Source organism: Capra hircus, chromosome 29 (assembly GCF_001704415.2).
Source record: "Capra hircus breed San Clemente chromosome 29, ASM170441v1, whole genome shotgun sequence".
Classification (NCBI taxonomy): Eukaryota; Metazoa; Chordata; class Mammalia; order Artiodactyla; family Bovidae; genus Capra; species Capra hircus.
This window is the reverse complement of record NC_030836.1, coordinates 45534628-45558885: the sequence shown is the minus strand read 5'-3', so window position 1 is coordinate 45558885 and position 24258 is coordinate 45534628. Positions and strand designations below refer to the sequence as shown.

Below are 24258 nucleotides of genomic sequence, written 5' to 3'. Positions count from 1 at the left end.
ATCAGGCCTAGAGCATACCCGGTTTATCCGCTGGTGGAGTCAGCAAGTCCCGAATTTGAGGGTCCTTGATTCCTACTGCCCACCGAAGATCAAGGGTCCTGAGAAGGGGGCAGCTGGAGGTGCTGAGGGCAGAGACTGCAGACCAGGAGCAGCCTGCTAGGAGGAGGTCTTTCAGTCCTGCAATGGAAGGAGATAGACATGCAATAAAACACTCTACCAGCCATCCAAAGCCTCAGCTACCAGCTGATCTTACCAAGGTAAACAGATCCCCAGTCTAACGGAGGGAGGGACCATATCCTAAACTTATTCTAGTAATCCTGCTCAAAAACTTCTATGCCCTCCTATACACCTAACTCTGGTGGTAAAATGGCTTGCTCGGTTTACAGCAGAGTAACAAGTATGTGTGACTTCTAAGACCTCAAAGTGCGTAAGGGAATCCTTACAAGGGGCTAATCAAGGTGACATCTTACTCAAATTCTCTCTTCAGGGACTATACCAAGAATACCTGTAGAGCTGGCGGCAGCACCTGACCCCTCTCTCTCCATCTTCCTCAGCGACTGGCCTGCCAGCCCACAGTGGCACCTTGGGGACTGGCAGTTAAGGTGGGACTGGCCAGGTCTCTTGCCAAGCAGAAAGGCAGTGATAGCACAGACTGCTGCCCTAAATTGCCCGAAAGAAATTCTAAATAGCGCTGCCAATAATGCAGCTTTCCTCGCCAGCCCTGGGCCCCTGGAAGGACAGCGTGGGGCTGCTCACCTGGCAGCCTATTGACGAGCCATGTCAGCTGTTTTTTGGAGATATTGGTCCAACTGAGGTCAAGGCTAACTGGCTGCCTCTTGATGATGCCACTGAGAGCCTGGGGTACAATAGCCTTACACCTACTCAAGTCAATTTTTGTCCAAAGTCTCTTGTCACAGCACCTGTAACAGAAGGAAAGAGAACCAGCTGTCAAGACCTGATATCCCTTGTCAGAGGAACTTCACCACAGGCTGCTGGAGGCTTCTGGGAAAAGCAGAGCCTTGGAGATCACCCTCCCTAGATGCTTCTACATGCATATAAGGATCATACCTTGCCATTTTTTGCCTCAGAGAATAGAGATTACTTGACCAGTCCACCCCAATTTACTTTGGCTGGGTTGAGAGCACAGAGCGACTGTCAGAGACACACAGTAAAACAATATACTATAACCCCTCATTCGCATTAAAATGGCATTGCTCCCACCAAAGTGTATACAAAGGGACATTAAAAAAATTTCTTGACTTCTTACTGTTGGAAGCTACTGGGCTTCCCTCTACTCTCCTCAAAGTCTCTCCCAGCCGCTTGAGACACAGCGTGGTGCTACCTGGCACATCCAGCTCATTGTGCCTTGAACTCCAGAAAGAGCCCATTTCATGATCCGGTCACAAGAGGCTCTTTATTAAAATCAGGTCTGGAGAGTACTCCACCACCCTTAGGTTTCTGCCTCAGCGCTATCTTTACTTTCTCTAGCCAGTCTACATCAGAACAGAAAGGGAGAGGCCTGCCCTTCCGCGACAAATCCACAGGCCACAAAGAGCACTGCAACACGTGGCTTCTCTTTAATATTTTAGTCTCTGCTCCCCAGCCTGGCTCAGTGTCTGGCTGGCAGGGCAAGAGAAGATGGCACATAATGGGAGTTTTACGTGGCTCGGCCTAGAAACTGAGGGACAGAGCCATCACTAAGCCCTACAAAGACAAATTATTAGGAGAATCTGGGTGGATCACATGTCACTTCAGATTTGGGAAGTAAACTTATGGTTGCAAACAATGGAGTCTTCACTTAGAGACTAAAAAACTTCACCCAGGGCACATAAAACTTGTATGGCAAAAACAAGAGCACTAGATTTCAAATTTTTAATGTGTATCAGAATCCTCTGGTGGAGAATTTATTAAAAACAGATTGCCCAGCCCCACCCTCAAGGTCCTGATCAGCAGGTCTGAGATATGCCCTGAAAACCGGTGTTTCTAACAAGGTCCCAGGTATGACACTAGTTTGGGCATCACACTTTGAAAACTACCGCAACAGGATTTGACCCAGATATAAAGGATTTATCCTAGGGTTTAGGAAGTTAAGGAAAAACAATGTCCAGTGGAAATCTTCATTCATCACCTCTAGGGATGCTCCCTTATGTCTTACTGTTTAACTTGAAAAGAAATAACAGGTTTCACTAAGAAAGCCAACTAAGTCTCAGGAAGCTTCAAAACTGAACCTTGCTTGCTGGAGAAAGGCATTCTGGTCTAGGTTTAGAGTATGAGATTTAGAACTGTGGAAAACTGTGAGCCTGTGAGCACCTGCAAAGTTTCTGAAAAGCACATATACCTTTCTCGGGAGACGGACACGTAACGGGGCGGGGGTGTAAGAGCAGTCGTCTGTGTCCCCAGCCCCAGGAGTGACTGGCGTAACAAATGTATGATGCGTTCAACCAACTGGGGGCAGAAGGATTATGACTCCGAAGTTTTAGGACACACTGTACAAACCCACCCCCAAGCCCCAAGGTACAAATCCATTCAAAGTCCAGTAAGGAAAGACAGGAAAGTACAGAGCAGGGAGAAGAGGCCAAGGGCCAGATTTCCCTGATGACACCTGCAGGTACAACCGGCCACATCTTCTAGAGGACCCGTGTCCGGGAAACAGACTGGGTAGATTCAATCCCTTAGGGCCCAACCAGCCTCCAGGAGCCAAGACACATGCTGTTCTCACATGGAAAGCTGCCACCTACGCCCATACCCCTGTGCCTGATCCCTGTAGCCCTGCTCACCATTTATACCACGTCTTGCACACTCGCATACATTCACAAAGTTCTCTGCGGCTGAGGTAGCGGAAGACAGACATCCAGACCTCCCGCTGCATCCAGCTTTCGTCTCCATCCTGAGCCCAACTTCCCCGGCCATTCAGCCTGGCCGCACCCCCCTCCTCTGCACTGTCATCTTCCTCCTCCTCCTCCTCCTCGTCCTCCTCCTCTCCCCCCAGCCCCTCCTCATCCCCGCGCTGGGGGGTTCGGGCTGGGCAGTGCTGGACCAGCACACGGGGGGAATGGCGAAGGTTGGCAGAGGAGGCCGTGATGGCCTGCAGCTTGGGCACAATGGATGTCCCGTGGAGCTCTTTGGTGGGCCTCTGCAGCGTGACAGTGAGGTACGATCCCCGGATCTTGGCTTTCTCAACTTCAGACAGCTCCTTTTTGCCGCTGGGGTTGTTCTCCTTTTCCCGTACCATGGTGCGCTCTGTGGCCTGCAGCCGCAGCAACTGCCGCCGTTTGAAGCGCTCATCGCGGCTGGCACTGTGGTGGTCGCTGGGGCCGGCCCCAGGGGAGGACCGAGTCACCACGCCCCGGGGGGAGGCCGGGTCGTGGATGAGCTGCAGCATGGAGGTGGGCGAGTGAGGTGGGGGCGTGAGGGGCTCGTCGCAGCTCCGCAGGGGCCGGAGGACTTTGGCTTGCACGGCTTCTTCGTCACTCTCTTCCATTTTCCGCTTCTGCAAAACAGGCGGTCATGTCAGTGCCTCCTTTCTTCAAGACCCTCTGCACATACAGGATCAGCCTCTCTGTTGCTCTTGGGGACTAGTGGAGGGCAGGCCGCTGCTTTTCTATGGGGGAGGGACCTCTGTGTGCTGCAGGATGGTCATCTCCTCACTGCCTGCAAACCAGACTGTAACTGAGCTCACATCTGTGCTCAAGGCAGCTGATTATAGAGCAAAACCCTCAAAATGGGTTGCTTGTGAAATCTACCTGTGACAGAAAGGTCTGTGTCCAAGTGGGAATGGGATCCACATTTGAGCTACATGATTCCAACGCCTACTTTACTCATCTCCTGTCCCAATTTTTTGGTTATAATATAATCCTCTGGGTAAAGAAATCCTTTAAGGCTGCAACTCCTACCCCTACGCAATCTGACCATTTTAAATTCTGCCTCTAATTCAGCTCTTCACCCAAGAGATGCTTCTGCTGGAAGAAAAACAGCCTAAATATACACGTTTGAACTAGGATGCAGATTCTGATAGCAGTAAACCTACTGACTTTTAGCCCTAGACAGGGTCTGAGTGCGACCCTGCCAGGCTGCTTCTACTCAGCACCCCACACTGTCCCAGGAGACCAACCACAAGTGAGAGATTAAGCCTAGAATGAGAAACCGCACTGTTCCGGGAGGAATCTCCTCAGGATGAAAATGAGGAATTCGAGTTTGGTGAAGCCAATATCCCACAATAAAAGCACAAGCTCACCCTCTGCCACCTGTGCTCTCTGGTCTCCTGTCCCTTCCTGGAGCCCACCTTGGCTATGACGCAATGAAGCCTGACCACCATGTTCCACTAGGTATCAAAGCAGCAGTTCAGACTCCCTTAAGGAGACGTTCTATGTCCCTCTGCAACTATTCTGCTCCCTTTTCTCCTTATATTCTTAGATCACTGTGGCTGAAAGAGAATGACCAATTTTTGGGTGCTGGCTTTTATAAGGCATTAGAAGGTAACACTAAATACAGTATCTGCCAACCTGTCTGCTACAGCAAGCATTCACCACCACCACCACCAGTGAAGAAGACAAAAGTAAAAGTTACTACCAGACGAACCTGCTGCTTGTTAGAAGAACTTGAAATGAGAACTCTGCTGCTGCTAAGTCGCTTCAGTCGTGTCAGACTCTGTGCGACCCCACAGATGGCAGCCCACCAGGCTCCCCCGTCCCTGGGATTCTCCAGGCAAGAACACTGGAGTGGGTTGCCATTTCCTTCTCCAATGCAGGAAAGTGAAAAGTGAAAGTGAAGTGGCTCAGTCGTGTCCGACTCTTAGCAACACCATGGACTGCAGCCCACCAGGCTCCTCTATCCATGGTTGCCACTGCCTTCTCCAATGAGAACTCTAGCACTCGTCAACTCCAGAAATCCTTCTCATCAGACCTATTTAGATTGAGAAGTTCAATGACCTCAGTGCCTGAGTGGGAAGAAATAGGAAAAAAAAAAAAAGAAACAAGGAAACGTGTCCCTACTGTCCTGTACAGGGTACCTGGAGGAGACTGCCAGGGCGTGATGACTGGCCTGAGGCCAATGGCTGCCTCTGTGCATGCCCTCAGCAGATCATGTCTTCCTGGCCTGAGAGACCAGTCCTTCTGGCCCTCTGACATTACTGGCGGCCACTGACCAGCAACCATAGTAGCTTGGGGCCAAGGTCACAGCACTGGTTTCCTCCGGAAAAGGGACTGCCTCTGTAGGACACAACTGGGCACAAGGGTAGGGCTTTTTGCCACAAAGGTGAAGCAAACAAAAATGTGAACCGGCACAACTGGAAACTCTAGTACACGACCATGTACCAGCTGACTCAGGTTGCTGCCTCCCCTCAAGTTTCATTCCTCACAGACCACGATCACCTCATTTCCCTCCTCAAACAGCTCGGCTGTGGCTCCTCTTTTCCAAGGGCCCCGGGGTGTAAAAGAACACTGGGAATTTGCAGAGTCCCGGGGAACAATACTCAATAATGCAAAAAAAGAAAATTCACAACTCAAAAGAAAAATAGCTAAACAAAGGGGAAAAAAGATAACAAACGAAACAAAAAATAATCTCCTGGGTCAGAAAAAACATGCAAAGGCAAACGTTATTTCCAAACTTGACACTTGCTTTCCTCTCACAGTGCGAGACTGGAAATGTTCCCTTACCTGGGCTTTTTCTGAGCTGTCCTCTTGGTAGCACTTTGGACACTCCCAGCAATTTGGCAATTCCTCGTTAAGCAACCCCTCTCCATCCATCTACAGGCAGAGAGTGGTTATTAAAAATCTGTCTCATTTAAAAAACAGACAAAACCCAATCTGTGTCTTAAGTTTCGTTTATCAAACAGTAACACAGACATATGGTTGGTAAGAGTTACTCACTCCTAAACACACCGGTCTATAGGGGAGGAAAAAAAAACAAAACAAAAAACAAAATCAAGAGCCATTTGGCCTCACTCTAAGCCAGTGGGATACTGGCCACCCTCACTCTGATCAAATTTAGACTCCAAGAGAAGATTCCCAAGAGTCTGAGACAATCTGGAGTCTCTTCCCCTGACCCATACATTCTCCTGAGGGTCCCATGCCACTCTACAAGGAGCTGAACATACAGGAATGGTGCCAGTGTGATCATGAGTGTGGGGCATAATGGTTATGACGCAGTTATGGCTTTGGTTTGGAGACTAGTAACCAGGTCTCTATGACTCAACTGTTAGGTGAGGATAAATAACAATATCCACCTTACCTGGTAATGGTGAGGATTGAATGCATTAAATATTATATAAGATGCTCAGAAAAATGTGTGGCACAGAGAAAACACTTTGTACTAACCATTGTCATCATCATGACGATAATACCCTATTTTATCAAATCCAAGATGCATCTTTTTTCACATTTGAATTGTCTGAAACTGGGCTGCTTCTCACAATTAACAGTGTCTTATATAATCATTATCAGCCAGGTGGCAGTCATGACATAGCTGACACCTTCAGAAAGACCAAGAAAGTACCAGCACCAACCAATGTACTTTGGATTTACAGAAAATCTAAGATACACCCAACTTCACAGAGTTGTCTTAAAGATTAAATGAGGAGTCATATACAACTGTGCTTCTCCATTCTGGCTGCACATTAGAATCTCTTGGGGAGCCTTTGAACACACCTGAGCCCAAGGTCCATGACAGAAGAGTTGACTCAATATCTGAGGTTAAGGCTTAAACCTCCTTATTACCTTTTTTTTTGCCGAGCTGTGTTGTGTGGCTTGTGGGATCTTAGTTCCCAACCAGGGATGGAACCCGGGCCTTTAGCAGTGAAAGCCCATAATTCTAGACACTGGATTCCCAGGGAATTCCTATTATTACCTGGGGTAGTGCACTACCCCAGGTATGCACAGAGCCTGATACAGACTCAACACACACTAAATGTCAGCTGACGGTATTACTCTCACCATCTTTCAGGAACTAATAACCTGCGGATACAATGAAGTATGCAAAACTACGCTATTCCATGATGGCTGGGGACTCCAGACATACCCACCAAGGCCAGCCTGTAAGCTCCACGAGGGCAGAAACAAGGACTATTCTGTGTACTAGCTTAGCCTCAGGGTCTAGCACAGTGCCCAACCTGAACACAGACACTGAATCAAGAGCAGACGGTGGACCCCTCTGTGACCCTCAGCAGCCTCTCGTGACAGATGTCCCACTCTCCTCTGCTCCACTCAGTCTTTACAGACACTCTGTTAGCTGAGACCTCATGGGCCGCTTAGGCCTCTCCTCACCTGGAGGCAGCCAGGATGAACAATCTCGTTGCAGATACAGCATTCCATGAGTTTCTTCTCAAAGTCCTGTGTTTCCTCATTTTGATCCACCTCTCCACAGAGGGAACATGTGACGGAGTGAGGCAGTCTGGGCTTTAAGAGGACAAAGACAGAAACCGAAAAAAGAGCAGGCTTAGATCCTTATCATTCAGCTTCCCTTTAACTGAAGGTGGACAATTTGGTTCCTGCAATTCTCCAGTAAACACTTAAGAGAGCATGGAGATCAGGTGGAAAGAAAAGAGGTTTTGGCATGAAAATGACTAAGGAAAAAGATAGGAAGAGTCAACTAGCTGAGGAGAGACCAACAGTGAACAGTTTATTTTCACCTGGCCTATCCTTGGCCTCCCAGGTCCTTCCTTTCTAATCCACTTAAAGAGGGAACAGACTGCAGTGATCTGTCCTTCAAACACTAGTCTCTCATTAGAAAATTAGGCAAAAATTAAATTAGATTATGTTAAATATTAGATACCTTCCTTCTAAATCCAGAGACAAAAGGGACAAAATGAAAAAAGCCATAAAGACAGCAAAACCTTTTCTTTCCAGCTCTGCGGGTCTATACTATATGTATATTTCAGCCCCACCCTCAGCACCACACCCCTCCCCCATATTCTTTACCCAGCAGATCACTCACTGCCAAGCACTGCCGGAGAACACAGGACTGTTTCATGCGACCAGGCCCCCCAAACTTCTTCATGTCCCTGCAGTAGTGACAAACACCACATTCTCCCTGCACGCAGGCTTTGCATTTTCGACACCGTACTCGTCTCCGTCTGGCTCCAGACACGATGGGAGAGGCAGCGGCTGGGCGCACAGGTGTTAACCGCGGCGCTGGTTTCATAGTGTGAGGCTTTGTGATGGGGATGGTAGGAACCCGCACCTTTGGCCGGGTTGGGAATTTAAGCTGGAAAGAGAAAGCAGGTCAAACATATAAGGTAGCCCTCCAGTATTTCCTTATCCTGAATATTATTACTTAGAATACACTCCTGAAGAAGACAGGAAACTACTTGAAGGAGCAACAAGTCTTATTCTTTATTATTCTAAATTCAACCCTACAATTCTGGCACATAGCAGACACTCCAATAACAGCTGAGCATGAATAAATTTCTCAGGTATATGTTTATAATTTTAGCAGCTGTATTTTACCGTGCTGGTGATCTTTTTAAGAACAAAGAGTGTGTCTTCCACTTCTTTAATTTCCACTGTGCCTTAAACACTTTTTGGACACAAAACACTCAACAGCCAGGGCCAGAAAGGACTAAACTGTTTTGCGGCAGCCCCATGTGGCCAAGCAGAAGCCAAGTGGGACAGAAGCACTGAGGAAGGAGGAAGTGGTTCTTCAAAGACATATTTTAGACAAACACCTTTATATTTTGCCTAAATGTTCCTGGGATGTGATAGCTCTGCAAGTTGTAGCTGGAACACCAAAGAAGGGCCTAATTTGCCAGACTCACTCCCAAGATCAGAATTCTATGACTGATTTTGACAAAAGACAATATGGGATAGAATTATGTAGCACCTGACTGAAGGGACGTGAAAATTCATAAGTGACAATCTATTAACTAATGGGTAGCTGTTTTCATCCCTTCTCAATTCAATACTGAAGTTCAAATCAAGGGGAACCTTGAGAGTGTGGTCTCACTTCAATGAAGAAACGTTCTAGCCTTTTAAATGTATGTCTAATTATTTTAACTAATTTTACATCAGATCTATAAAAAGAATTGAGTCACTGGAGCAGAAGGATAGGAACCGATGCACTCTGGTGAACAAATGCACATGCTGGCATCTGAACTTGGATGCAGGTCTTCTGGTTTGACAGTCTGTTAAGAGAGTCACCTCCAAAGATAGCTTGACTGAAGAGTCAAAACAGAACTGAGTAATGATTTTCTGTCAGTTCACATTAATGCACCAAAACCTGTCTGCCTCTGGTTGTTCTTTTTCTTCCTGGAATGGTAATGGTTAGCCAGCAAACTGTTTCAGCAGCTTGAAGAGTAGTTTCTTACCTTATCCCTTTTCGGCCACTGTACTATAGGGACTCCAGTGAGGGCTAACTTGGGATCACTGTTGGCAAGCTCCTCCAGCAAAACCTAAGGGTGAGATAGAGAAGAGGGGAAGAGAGGACACAGTGAACAGAGAGTCAACCACTCCTAACAACACCCAGACAGACTTAGCCTCAGTTTTCCTAAGCACCAAGGTGAAGAGCAGGCTGGGAACTTTCGACATTTTCCCTTCATATAGAGACCCACTGAGAAACAAACAGAAGAGAACTCCAACTATCAGGACTTTAAACTTACCTCTGCTTCCAACCCCGTACTTGTGTGCTCACTGTAACCACGCTACCGCTGTCAAGTGTTGTCACACAGTTCTGTACATGACAATAAAACTCTACACCACCTCTTTACTCTTCTATACCAGCTAACGAGTACCACTGTAGTTAAAAGAATGCCTTCATTCTGTCGACGTTATTAGCAAATACTGACTGGCAAAAATAACAAAAAGGATTGGCTAATACAAATAGCTGGGTCTTAACATCTTGATTTCAACCCAGGACTCCGTTCTTCGAAGGCTGATTAAAGGAATCTCATTCTCAAATCTCTCTCCCTCACACCCACATGCACACACACACGTACCCATATGCACACATGGTCACTTATTTGCCTTTATTCCTATAAAGGGGGCAGAAACAATCTCAGGGGCAATAGTTCTCATGCCTTCAGCCAATCTGGTTTGAATACCTCAAGGAACAATTCTACAGTAAGAAACTGTCACTCAAGTGAGTCACACTGGTTATTATTTTGAAACAAATCTTTTATGTTTTAGACAGAAATTTCTCAGTCCCAAACCTTCTAGCACAATGAAATCTCTCCTCATCTGACCTCATGAGCCCTAAAGCAATGGCAACTGCAAAACAACAACCCCCCGACACACACACAAATCCAGAACACAAATCACACGATTTCTTTCTGACTGCTTTAGATGTATACAGGATATCAACTGTTTCAAAAAAAGGTAAACTTTGATCCTAGACAGGCCAGCATGCCTGGGCCATTTTAAATAATCATTCTCAGAATCCTGTGGGCTCTATGCCTAGAGACCAGGACTCTTGAAGCATTTCTCTACGAAATTTTTTCATGCTTAACCTAAGGATCACGCTCCAGATCCAGAGCTGGGACTCAGAAAGACCCTTTAACTAGTACCCACGAAGCTCCTCCAGGATGAGTCCCTCTGCCAAGTCCCCCAGATGCCTCTCTCCCTCCCCCAAAATGATTTCCTCTGCAGACGTTTTATTTACTTCGAGTTGCTATGGCATCCTATTCTGGAGCCTCCTGTTAGCACCACACTGCGTGGGGGTGAAGAGGCGGGGTGCGGTGCCACGTGGGACCAGGCTCCGGCCTGCTCCCAATCTCCCTGGGGTGAGAAATTCAGGTCCATTCAAAAATGTGTGCTAGGGAGTGCGAGTTCCCCTCCCCCACTTCGCACTGCTGCCGGAGTAGGACTCTGCCCATTTCCTCCGCCCCTAGAGCACTGAACTGTCCACAAACAGGGACTTTCCACTTTCAGCAAAACAGACTGCACAGAAAGATCCGCAATTGTTCAAGAGTAGAACAGGAACCTAACTATCACCAAAAGCAGTCTACCTGCAAGATTTCTGTAGGGGACAGGGAAGGGTAGGTGGATAAATTGTCTGTGTTGGGGCGGGGGTGGAGGGTGTGGGGGCAGCTGTTCACACAGGCACGACTCAGTTACTAGGGTCTGTGTGGGTGTGGAGGGAAATGCAGATTTCCTTCCAAGCCCTATTTCACTGGGGCCATACAACCAAGCACGCCCTGCTTTCATCAAAAAAGGCAGACTCCAGCTGAGGCCCTTCAAGAAACCATATAAAGAAGCCACCACCCTTCACCAGAGGGGGTTTGGGACAGGGAGCGGGGGTGGAGTGCGGAAAGGCTTACGCCTATCTAGCCTCCTGGCATGAAAGAATGTTCAAGCGCAAGCCCACACCCGACACAGCCCAGGAAGGGGACGAGAACCGCGGGCGCCTGGGCGGAGAAGGGGAAGAGACTCCCAAAGGCAAACGACCCAATTCGAAAGCATATCCCACCGGGACAGGGAACAAGTGCAGTGGCGACGGCAGCACCGATACCTCAGCACTAATCTGGATTCGCCGGCAGGCAGTTCTCCTGCCTCTCCGCCGCCGAGACCGGCCCCTGCAGTTCCACACACAACACACCCCAGACCAGGAGGATTCTGCCGCCCGCCCGCCCGCCCGCCCGCCCGCCTGACCTTGTGTTTCCCGTCCTCTGAAGCTGCCGAGCTCTTGGATGAAGTTTCCCCAGCGTCTTTGTTTTGCTTTCTGTATTGGAAGTTGTGCTGAAGGAGTTAGGTGTTCTGCCTCTAGGAAAAATCCCAGTTTACTTGAAAAAAATCTGAAATCTCCCAGGGCACCTAAGGCAGGGCAGTCGGGCGATCACCTTTCAGGCTACCCGGAGGGAGCGGCGCGCAGCACCCTGCGCTCCTTCTTGAGCCCCAGAGCTCAGCCGCGGCTTCCTGTGCCTGCGAACAATGCTGCTGCGTCACCCACATGCAGCTCCCAGAAATGCTTTGCAACGGAAGATGGCAGGAGGGGAGCCGAGCTCGAGTGAGCGAGCCAGCAGAGGGCCCAGCGTCCTGCGGCAGAGTCAGGAGGGGGCGTGCTGGGCAGCACTCCCGGCGCGGCGATTGGAGGACAGCCCGCCGGGAGGGAGCCGCCGCCCCGCCCTCTCCCTCCCACCGCCCCGTCAGCGCCAGGGCAGAACCCAGGGCCGGCCCCCAGGGCTCTCGCCGGCGACTTCGGAAGGCGCCAGCGGAGGGAAGGGAAGGCTTTAACCCATGCCGAGTCGGGTCCCGCGTTCGAACATCCTTGCCGCGGCCCACACCCCGGCCCTCAGGGTCACCTCCCTGTCTCGGCCGCGCTCCCCTGGGCTGCACACAGGGCTCCCCCCGCGCCCGGGCAGACAGCGAGTCGCCTGAAGTTCAGCCTCTGCGGTAGAGCCCGGCCCGGAGCCGAGCGCCTCTGGAGTTACCTTCTCTCCCCACCAGCTGCTCGCCTCACCTGCCCCCGCCGCCCCTTCCCTAGCCCGGAATCCAGAATCAGCAAAGAAACAGTTTCCAGAAACACCTTGGGTATGACACATACCCACCAATACTGAAGGACCTGATACCATCCGTCTGTTCATCTCAGCTACTTCCACAACGGCGGCGGCCTCTGCCCCAGCCCGCACCGTGAGAGCCGCCCCGCTGCGGGCGGCGGGCCAGCTCCCTCGTGACCAAGTCAGACCAGCGGAGGTGCACCCTCAGGAGTTTCACTCCCCTGCTTCGGCATCAGGCACCGGGAACCTAGGGCCAGCACCGCCTCCGACTCCACACCTGCCGGTCTCCTGGGGCCTCAGTTATCAGCGCGGACTATGCCTCTCACTACCCCATCCTCAGGACACCAGCACCCCCTCACTCTTCCTATTCCTGTCGTTTGACATTGCCTGGATGAAGCAACCAGTCTCCCATTCGGTCACACATCTTGGTGCCACTTCTGACAGCCACTCAAGTGACACGTGTCACCTACTCTGTACTCACCGATCCACAGTCAGGGTTAAACTCAGACTGAAGGAGCACTCTTTACTCAGGCTTCAGCATTCAGTATATTGGGGCCAGATTTATGTAACTTTTAGAGTCTAATAAATGTAAGTTGGCTTTTTGGGAAATTACAGAAGCGGCTTTGAAATAAACACTTCAGGCCACTGAGAACCTAGCTCTTACCACTGGAAACATGCTTATTTATCTAGCTTATTAACCAGGACAGTTGTTTCCGTGAATTCCCCTGCAGAGTCAACGGCGGAGTCTGCTCTTTGAGGCCTGGGGCTCTCCTGCCAGGGGCAGCACGTTTACTTCTGACATTAGTTTACCAAGGGAAGGAGAGACTTTTGTACTGTTCTGTGGAGCTCTTCCTGAAAATGTGTGAATGGTCATTCTAATCCTAAACTTGTACTTTTATGATTCAAAGACTCTCTGTAATTAGCCTATTACGTTAGAAAAACATTCCTTAACATTGTGAGAGGTCGTCTTGGAAAATGCTTATTTAGGTCTTAATGCTATCTAGCCTAGAGGGATGCTACAAGTATGCACAAATTCTTAAGAGAAACAAGTTACTCCAAAACAAAGCAGAAGTCTGAGTTGTAGCAAGCACAAATTCTAGAGGCCACCAGGAAAGAACAAAAATCAGACAGGGCACTAGGAAACTCACTTCAAGTAAGTTCCCAAATCATACATTATAAATAAGGCCCAATTTTTTCCTCCTTTTCATTCAGAATAAAAGGTAGGCAACAATGATGAGAATTAGTAAGAACGTAACATTACATAATACAGGACTATAATGAAAACATTTTTAAAGAATTGTATCTGTTTTAATCTAACTTTATATGCCTTGTAGCTGAGTTATTCAAAACTTTTTACTCAGTAAGAATGTGAATTATTACAAATATCAGTAAAAACTACAAATGAAGTTTTATTTATACAGGTTCTTTTTTTTCCCCTCCTCATCTGGCTTAATGGATTAAAATCCAATTATACTGGGCTCTCTATCAGCTCTTCTCTTTGTTAGTGTCAGAATCACTCCCAAAGTGTCAGATGAAGGAACATTTCTGATTCGTGTTTCTGTATTTATTCACAACCATAACTCTGCTTCAGTCCCATCATCCTCCTGAGGTGGAGCTTCATATAAATTCTTAGATCATAGTTACAAAATAAAATGCTAGATAAACTCCTAGATAAGAGCATCAGTAGCCAACTGTACCACAAAGGAAGAATTTTGAATTTATAAATTTAGAGCTTTTATCATTTACATAATACTGTAATCATCAGTCTGCATCATCTAACAGGAAAGGGGATTTAACCGGTTAACTAAAAAGAAGGGCGCCTCCTTCCCTCAGGACAGAATCTACCACCAGTCCTCAGGGTCAGGTCCAGCACCTGTAAACCTAGAAGTCACTCACTCACTTTCTTAGCCCACTTAAAATGCCTGCTCCTCTACTGGACTTTAGTAGGCCCCCTGAGGGTTTGGTCCACAGTATGTTTGCATATTTATACCAAACACTAAGCCTGGTTCTTGGCAGAGAGCAGGTAGGGATTACTTACAGTAGTGAAATAAGTGAATTTCAAAGATTTGTAATTTTCACAACATCTCCACTGAGGTAGATGTTATTTTATAGAGGAGAAAACAGGCTCTTATTGATCTAGTATCCTGCCCGACAGTCACATTTTTGCCAAGCGTATCACAATGTCTTAGAGAAAATAGGAAAGTAGAAAAACATTCAAAAACACTGAAATTGTTTCATTAACTGAGCTGGGCAGCCAGATATATTGATATATTAAGAGCCTCTTTTTATACATATATTAAGAGCTGCTTTATTTACCAAAATAAACAGAAAACAATTAAGTCTCATTAAAAATTCAGCCTTCCAGCTGATTCCCACCACCTTGCTATGACCCACGGTCAGTAAGTGGTTAACATGCCCACTCCAGGCCCACTGTAATTTTAGCACATACAAAGATAGTTTTTTTAAAACATTAATGGGATTGCACTATACACTATACATACTACTCCAAGTCCTGCCTCTTTACTCAACATCTCTCAAGGACATGGCCTCTCAATTTTAGATCAGGAGTCAAGGTTACGTTACACCCCCTCCCAAACAGGACTTTATATATGCTCATTACTTTCCCCTAACTCTGCCAATAAATCAACCTTTTTTAATGCCCCATATTTCATCTAATCCCCTTACAACTCTGTATGATTCTTTCTTCAATACTGTAGAACATTTTTAGAAGCTTCAAAGCCCCTTAACCACATCACTAGAACTGCTTCTCCCAGGGAATACGTAATTATGGGTATCTCATCCCACCAATGTTCCTCTAACCTCTTCTCCTAGTTATCTGTGAGAGCCACATAGGCTACAACAAGAGACCATCCCTCTCTCTTACAGGAAGTGTAAACTCTGGGCTTGCTTTAGTCTTTCACTGCAGTGTAGCCTTCTGTGCTACCACAGCACCAAGCTCTCTAGCACTGCAGTCTCCAGCTGGGCAGTGATTCGGCACCCACCCAATCCAACACTTTTTTTCTTTTTGGTGGTGTTCAGGTTTTCAAAGTATTCAAGTCTGAAACTATTATCTAAAGCTCAAATTAAATATAACAGGTCAAATACAGGAATAAGCAATCCATTTGATCTTAACTGAAAGTACCTGCAGAGCTGGGCTCTAAATCCTCTGTCTTCTGTCATCAGCTGTATTTTGATATGGTATCGGGGTAAACAAGGGAGAACTCAAACCCTGCCAGTCTGTGCAGTCATCCTGCTGGGCTACTCATCCTCTTATGGCCCAGTCTCTATGCCTCTGTCTTAACTGAGCAAAGGCAGCCATGTTTTCCATGATTCCTGATAAATAGCAAGCTCTCTTAGGACACTTGTCACAGTGTTAACAGCTCTCTCAACTCTTAACTCATTCCCTTTCTTGCTGCCTCCTTTTACTCTGCCTAAAGTATGACACAAATCTTTCTACATTTTCCCCTACCACTCTGCCTCTATAAATATCCTTATTTAACTATATTAGTTAAGAGTTGTTGTTGTTCAGTTGCTAAATTGTGTCCAACTTTTTGTGACCCCAGGCACTGCAGCATGCCAGGCTTCCCAGTCCTTCACTATCTCCCTGAGTTTGGTCAAATTAGTTAATAGTTTGTTTATTTCTATCATGACATTTGACCTGTACAACTGATTAGCGAATTATAATATGACTTCCTACAACTGGATTCAATGAAATCAAATCTATCTATAGACATCCCTGAGGATTAAAAAGATATTTCTCTTTTTTATAAATTAAAAATGCAGATCCCCAGGCTAAAAGAACATTAGTGAGAGAGAAACTTTTAAAACCTTCCTTCTTAGGGTTCCTAAAGGCAATTATACAAGTTAGTAAGTCACCAAAGTCACAATTTAATGATTTCCACATCCATGGTGGAATATCTAGGAAAAAAGAAACTTCTGGACTTTCCTGGTGGTCCAGTGGTTAAGACTCCAAGCTCTCAATGCAGGGGGCACAGGTTTGATTCCTAGTCCGGTAATTAAGATCTTGCACGCCACAAAGCAGGGCCAAGATAAAATTTTAAAAAAAGAAAGAAGAAACTTTGGGGAAGTTCCTTAGTGGCCTAGTGGTTATGAATTCAGACTTTCTCTGCCATGACCCGGGGTTAGTCCCTGGTTAGGGAACTGAGATCATGCAAGCCGTGTGGCCTGGCCAAGAAGAGAGACAAACTTCCGTAGAAAAAAAAAAGATGCTATACTCAAATTCTCAGGAAAATATATATGTCCCATCACAATGAAAACAAAACATATAGTGTCCTTTGTTCACTCAGGGGTGGGAAGTGAGTTTGGGAACTGGCTTGTGAATATGGAAAAGTATGGCTAAGTTTGTTCTGGTGCACTGTTATCAATCATCGACAGAGGACCACACCTACCTGGAGCTTAGTTAGTTCCTCCCATAAACAAGGCCACAATACCACCTGCCTTGTCTACAACAACGTTATAAAACTAAACTGTAAAACCAACTGCCTAGGTTCTATCACTATGGAGAGGACCAACCTCACTAGGTTACCAATCCTTTCAGTCTCAAAGTTTTTATCATTTCAATGATGCATAAATAATAATATATAGTTAGAACGTCAATTGAAGAAAGAAAAAAGTAAAAATTAGAAGTCTAGGTCTTAGCCCAGTCTTTGGAGTTCTTTCCTGAGCTATCTGGCAGAACGTAGCGAGAACCTCAGCTGGTTGTTTAGTGGTAGCCAAGAAACACTTGTAAAAGGATCAGGAATAAAAAAGTCGTACTATGAGATATTTAGCCCATCTTCCTTAAGGTCACATAAAATTATTCCTTATAAATTATTCTGGGGCTTAAAACAATCTATACAAAAGGTTTTAAAAATAACACGTTACAAATGGTTAACTAGCTTTCTAATACACATACCCATGCTCACATACTGAAGACAATTCCAAACAGTGATTTAAAGACTTTTTTGTGTTTGTATTAATGGTTACTTTTTGGGGGGCTACACAGGGTGGCATGTGGGATCTTAGTTCTCTGACCAGGGACTGAACCCATGTCTCCTGCAGTGGAAGCTCACTCTAAACCACTGGACCTCTGGGGTAGATTTACTAGAACTCTCTCCAGTTCGAACAGTTCAAATCTGGATTCCCTAAAAATAAATTCATTTCTTTGAGACCAATATTTGAGGACTGGGTTGGACTTTGACGATTACTAAGCATCAAAGCTATGGTTTTTCCAGTAGTCATGTATGGGTGTGAGAGTCGGACTATAAAGAAAGCTGAGTGCTGAAGAATTGATGTTTTGAACTGTGGTGTTGGAGAAGATTCTTGAGGGTCCCCTGGACACCAAGGAGACCCAACCAGTCCATCCGAAAGGAAATCAGTCCTGAATATTCATTGGAAGGACTGATGCTGAAGCTGAGACTCTTAATACTTTGGCTACCTGATGTGAAGAACTGACTCATTTGAAAAAGACCCTGATGCTGGAAAAGATTGAAGGTGGAAGGAGTAGGGGATGACAGAGGATGAGATGGTTGGATGGCATCACAACTCAATGGACATGAGTTTGAGTAAGCTCAGGGAGTTGGTGATGGACAGGGAAGCCTGGTGTGCTGCAAGTCCATGGGGTCGCAAAGAGCCAAACACGACTGAGTGCCTGAACTGAACTGAATGCTGGGAGACTTACTGAGAAAGAAGAAAAATATACAAAATGAAGAAACTCAATTTGGCAGTAAGATGAATTACATTTAAAATGACACTTTTCTCAGACGTTGTCCCAATGTATTTAAGTCTTAATGCAGATAAATCTGAACCTCAGTTCAGTTCAGTCGCTCAGCAGTATCCAACTCTTTGCGACCCCATGGACTGCAGCACGCCAGGCCTCCCTGTCGATCGCTAACTCCTGGAGTTTACCCAAACTCATGTCCATTGAGTCGGTGATGCCATCCAACCATCTCATCCTCTGTCATCCCCTTGTCCTTCTACCTTCAATCTTTCCCAGCATCAGGGTCTGTTCAAATCAGTCAGCTCTTCGCATCAGGTGGCCAAAGTATTGGAGTTTTGAGGGAAAGAGTTAGAAGCGGGTGACAGAGGATGAGATGGCTGGATGGCATCACTGACTCAATGGACATGAGCTTGAGCAAACTCCAGGAAACAGTGAAGGACAGGGGAGTCTGGCATGCTACAGTCCATGGGGTTATAACAACAACAAATGTGCTTGGGATAAGACTGCTATAGATTTTACTGGCCAATTTTGTTCTGAAATAGGCCTCTTTATCAGAGTGTAACAAGTTCTAAGTAACATTTCTTAATATAAACATTTTTCTCAGGCTCACCCTTTTTCTAGGGTCAGCCTGTAATCTGCATTTTTAAGATTAGATTTAAATCCTAACTGAACATACAAATGTTCGCATTTTCCTAACAGGGACCTAACCTCATTCTAGGAACTGAAACACTGTACAGCCCAAACACACACACACTCTTCTTTCTGGTTGAACCAAGATCACCCCAAACTCCCGAATTTCCCTCAGAATCCAGAAACTGACTGTCCTAGCCAGATTAGCAGCCGTTATGCAACACAACGAACCCTTACCTTCACATCAGCAATGAGAGCGTCTTCGTCTTCTATCCCTGTAGGGACGCATTTCTTGTGCAGTGGCAGAGATTCCAATTTATCTACAAGGCAACGAAGGCCTTCAAGCTCAAAATGGGTCAGATGCACCTGTCGGTCCTTTCGGGGGCTACACTGGGAATCCCACACTTGGCCATTCTGGGAACCCCGGCTAGAGTCAGAGGATGAGTCCCCAGACAAACTTTTCTTCAGACTTGGAAGACTTCGGCAGGTTTTGCCCAGTCCATCATAATCCAGGCTGACCCCATTGGCCACAGGGCTGGTGAGGACAGAACGTCTGCTGCTCAGGCGCCGGGGCTCTCGGTCTACTGCTTCCTCGTCCCCATTTCCAGACTCCAACCCATTTAACTCCAGATCTGCCAGTATGAGGAAAAGTGTGGTATGAACGTGCCACTTGGCCATGCAATCAACAAGAGAACTAGGTAGTACGGGAGGGGCCCTGAGGTTATGAATGACAAAGTCACCCGGGTTTAAAAACGGTCTTCCCTATTCCAAGCCATCTGTCTACTGCTGAAAATCAGTTACAGGTAAAAACAGGATCCTGAGTTACTAGGACAACTGAGGCAACAGTCAATTGGGTTTTAAAAAGATTGGCAAGGGTGCAGTCTTTAATAAACAGTCTGCTGAAAATAAGTTACCCACGAAAATAGCTATAAGTGAGTTTCAAGTTCAAACTTAATTTAAGGATTATGATCTCATTATCTTTTAAAAGACTAGTACTAATATGAAGCACACTGGCTTCCCTGGTGGCTCAGTGGTAAAGAATCTGCCTGCCAATGCAGGAGACATGGGTTCGATCCCTGGGTCAGGGAAGATTCCCTGGAGTAGGAAGTGGCAACCCATGCCAGTATTCTTGCCTGGAAAATTCCACTGACAGAGGAGCCTGGCAGGCTACAGTCCATGGGGTTGCAAAAGAGTCAGATACGACTTAGTAACTGAACAACAAAAACACGAAGCACACATATTTAAAGACCACCTTTGTTCAAAATTTTGGCCATAAAATTAAGCTTTGGAATCAAAATCTTAGCAACATGGCTAATAAAATGAATATTTTTTAAAAGAAAGATTTTGATAGTCAAAACAAAAGAAAGTTTTGAAAGAAGAATTTTTAAATGTTAACTAGTCTTTTATTATGAAAGTAACAAATGCTGACTATTAATAATTTAGAAAATACAGGAAGGTGCAAAGAAGTAAGTCATCCTGTATTTCTCTATCCTTGGAGAAACTCAACCATGTGATGGATTGTCTTTCCATCTTTTTCTATACATATGTGTATAACTACAACTTGACATATTTTTAAACAAAATTAGGATCATGCTATATATACAATTCTGTATCCTGCTTTCACATATTGTTGAGCATGTTTTATTTTCAAATGACAACATCAATTATCCTCAGATGAAATGCTAAGGCAAGAAGTATTTTGCTTACATGACCACAGGATATGGCAGTGTTGGCTCCTCTTTATTTTCAAGGCATAGAATAGCCTAAAAATGTATAACTGAAACTACCTTGACATCCAATAAAATATTTCTCCTGATGTAAGTTAGGGAGACATTAAAACTCAGAAGAATACACATTTTACATTCTTACCAACATGATTCAAGTTGTAACATTCCCATTTATTAACTCTTAGATCATGAGCAAGTTTTTTAATTTCCTTGAACCTTGATGTCACCATTTGTAAAATACAGATGATATATACACCTCACAGGCCGTAACAACTTAATGTATACCGACTGTTTACTTTGGTGCCTGAAGAGTAACTCTGATGATGCAATCCTAGTTTTTATTGTGCCAAAGACCATTATTTACACAATAAAACATGTTAAGACTTTTTTTCTGCCCATACAGAGCTGCTTGCAGGATCTTAGTTCCCCAACCAGGAATTGAACCTGGATCACGGCAGTGAAAGCACAGAGTCCTAACCACTGGACCATCAGGGAATTTCCAACTGATTACTTTCTTGAAGAGCAAAGTACTAACACCAGATGAGATCCAGAATATTTCATTTAGCCCTAATAATTCACATCTGGGTAGGAGGATCAACTGTAGCCATATTAAACTGGTACTTCTAAGTAGATAAGTAAAAAGATAAACCATAAAAACAAAACAACTGGGGAATGGCCTTTGGAATATCCCTGGCCTTACCCTCAGTCCTGTGGAGTAAGAAAGTTCATGTAGGTGGAACACTTACCCATGCTAAGGGACTCTTTCTGAAATTCCTTAGTTAGGTGAGAGCGGTTGGTTATGCAGTACACATAGCGCTCCAACACGTACCAACACATCTCATAGTAGAATGGATAACGGAACTTATTAGGAACCTAACATGGGAACAAAAAAATGAGAAAATCAAGCTAATAACAATTTTTCAGGAAAGAGGGTAACAATCACTCCAATAATTAGCCCAGGAAAAACTCTCTCTAGTTAACATGTAACCCTAGGTTGCCATGTGGAGCAAGAATTTAAGTGAATCTCTCAACTTAAAAAATGTTGGTCTTGGGAAATCATCACTAAAGATAACAGGTACTTGGAAAGACCATTTAGAACTATCAAGAAGCTGTCTTATTGAGTGGGAAAGCATCAAAAAGAAGTTTTGAGACAGAGAGTAAAATGTTAGTAAGGCACAATATACTTATTGTATATATCAACCATTCTTGCCGGTACCTCAATCAGAAGGCCAAGAAACACAGAATATAATGGAAAATTTTTTTGTTATGTCCATACATACATGAAAGTACGATTAGAGATGCATTCCCAAGCTATACCTGATCTACGACACCAGACTGAGTATTTCCTCCCACTATTAGCTCTCAGCTTGCCTGCCTCATAGTTTGTACTCTACCAAGATGGTATGTCCGCAAATCAGTTTACTATTCCATGTGGCCTCATCAGCTGCCATCTTTAGCTTTCTTTCCATCCTTCCCCAAAATAGTATGAAATTATTCCAGGTCAATTATAATAAAAATAATTGCCCTTTAGATTTATCATGGTCAAGGAACCCGCAAATCAGCATGGATCAATCACTGAGCAAGATCAACCATGGAGATTATCTTAAATATAGTCATACCTCATTTTACTGTGCTTTACTTTACCGAGTTTCACAGATATTGTGGCCTATTTTTTTTTTAAACAAATTGAAGATTTGTAGCAACCCTGCATTTGTCAGATGATGACTAACACTGTTTAGCAATAAAGTGTTTTCTTTTCCTGTTTTAACTCTTGTCTACCTTTTGTTATTTAATTAATCATTTTTTAATTGAAGGATAACTGCTTTACAGAATTTTGTTGCAAGTATTTTTAAATTAAAGTACATACTTTTTTTTAAAGACACAATGCTACTGTACATTAACAGACAAGTAATGTAAAAATAACTAACAGACTATGTATAATGTGAATATAACTTTTATATGCACTGGAAAAATAAAAATACTCCTGTGATCCAGTTCATGGCAATATTCACTTTACTGCAGCAGTACTGAACCAAATGTGCCAGATCTCTGAGGTATGCTTGCATATTCTGCCTGTCTTCTTTCAAAAGGATAAGGAAAACAATACTTTTAGGATTGATCTGAATATGTAACTCCTGAGAATGTTTCCACCTACTTTTCAAAGCTCCATGTTAGGCAATCTTTCCAAATCGGGGAGACTCAGACGGACACCCCTTTTCAAAACCCTTCACTAGGTCACAGGGCATCACTGGGGAATAAGATCACTTTCCTCATTGCAAGGCAGGAGAGATATGTACTTTTCATTAGCTTTCCAATGCAAAGGCTTTAGGTTCTGAATCTTCGTCTCTGGTGCCACTACAGCTTCAACAACTAGAAGAGGGTTCTCCTCCCTTGTTTGAAAATAAAATTAATTTACTTCTGGTACAGCAGGAGGGAACACAAGAATTAATAGATACTTGATCCCCCCCCCAATTAAATATAATACACTGCACTTCTCTGTTTGCCTTTTAAGTTTTAAAAAATAAAATAAAGTAAAATAAAATATAAAATGGGCATTACACTTTTAATTTTTCACTTGGAACTCAAGAGACTGAGCTAATAATAGCCAGGACATCATACACCCCAACTACCCCATTATATTTTACCTATGCTGCCAGACACCACAAAGCACATCAATTTCTAAGGCTGGGTTAGAATTTTCAGAAAAAAAAGTTTTTAATATTCATTATAAAATTATTGAACCTTTAAGCACTATCAATAGACTTACCAATACTCAATTCAAATAGTATATTTCTACACCGGCATGGCAAAAGTAACTAACGCATTGCATTAAGTTTATAACATATCTTATATTTCTTTACTAAAGCATTCTCTACACATTCTCTTTTACGTTAAACTTTGTTAAGTGTAAAGAAGTTGGTAACATAAATGTATGTCAGGTTGGTACCGGCAACGTAAAAGCTTGGGTGTAGAAAGCAAAAAAGAAAAAAAAGCCTCTGTGGACATGTGTAGAGGACCCAGTGCAATTTCATGGAAACACAGAGAATTCCTTATTTGGAAGGAAAGAATTAAGTCATATTTAGGAAAAATGGAACAGTATGTCAGTTAGATACTGAAATTTGACATTTTCTGATAAACAAAGTCTAGGAAAATTAGATAGACAAACCAAGATTAGTTATTACCAGTTTAACAGTCTGCAGGAGACTTTTTCATGCAGAGTTAAAATTACCTACAGTATTGAATATATATCCTCCCTTTCTTTCCTCAAACTGAGCAAACAATTAAGCAATGGGCATAATGGCAATTTTTGGCCAAAAAAGGGAATGCTTTTAAAAAATATTTGCAGATTGAATCTTACAACAAGGTAGATGGTATTATTGCAAAATGATTTTGAGTTAAATAAGAGTATTTTACTATGAAATTATGTGATTTTTCTCTTTTAAAACATTTTAACTATTTTTACTGTTACTTTAACTTCAAACTTAGTAAACTACTATTATATCTTTTGTAGTTTCACTACTTTTAACAAACAAGCTATAAAATTCTATAAAATTCACTTCAATAAAATTTATTTTAAAAGCACTGTATCCTCTCTTAATTCTAACAGGGCAATCTCTATAACTCTGACAACAACAATCTTGTCTCTTATGTATAATATTTATATAATAGGTAGCTCTAACCAATATACATGTTTCAAAATAGGCACCAAAATGATTATTTTTTTATTTTTAATCCTGAAAAGTTTTAATACACCAAAAAGT

At 44.3% G+C, this 24258-nt stretch overlaps 1 protein-coding gene and 1 non-coding gene across 4 annotated transcripts in view; both read right to left on the bottom strand.

The window, feature by feature from the left end:
- The window catches only part of KDM2A (lysine demethylase 2A), a 91325-nt gene that overhangs the window by 3992 nt on the left and 63075 nt on the right, over window positions 1-24258 (bottom strand). For all 3 annotated transcript variants that reach the window (XM_013975985.2, XM_018042869.1, XM_018042868.1), the window contains exons 11-19: window positions 21244-21370; window positions 19008-19402; window positions 9299-9382; window positions 7930-8199; window positions 7260-7391; window positions 5655-5744; window positions 2778-3490; window positions 757-920; window positions 19-177 (exon numbers count right to left, since the gene is read on the bottom strand). In XM_013975985.2, the coding sequence (XP_013831439.2) occupies window positions 19-177; window positions 757-920; window positions 2778-3490; window positions 5655-5744; window positions 7260-7391; window positions 7930-8199; window positions 9299-9382; window positions 19008-19402; window positions 21244-21370 (2134 nt within the window). The remainder of the gene's footprint in view (window positions 1-18; window positions 178-756; window positions 921-2777; window positions 3491-5654; window positions 5745-7259; window positions 7392-7929; window positions 8200-9298; window positions 9383-19007; window positions 19403-21243; window positions 21371-24258) is intronic.
- On the bottom strand, window positions 20921-20992 carry TRNAE-UUC. The gene has a single exon. It is a non-coding gene; the product is annotated as a tRNA-Glu (tRNA).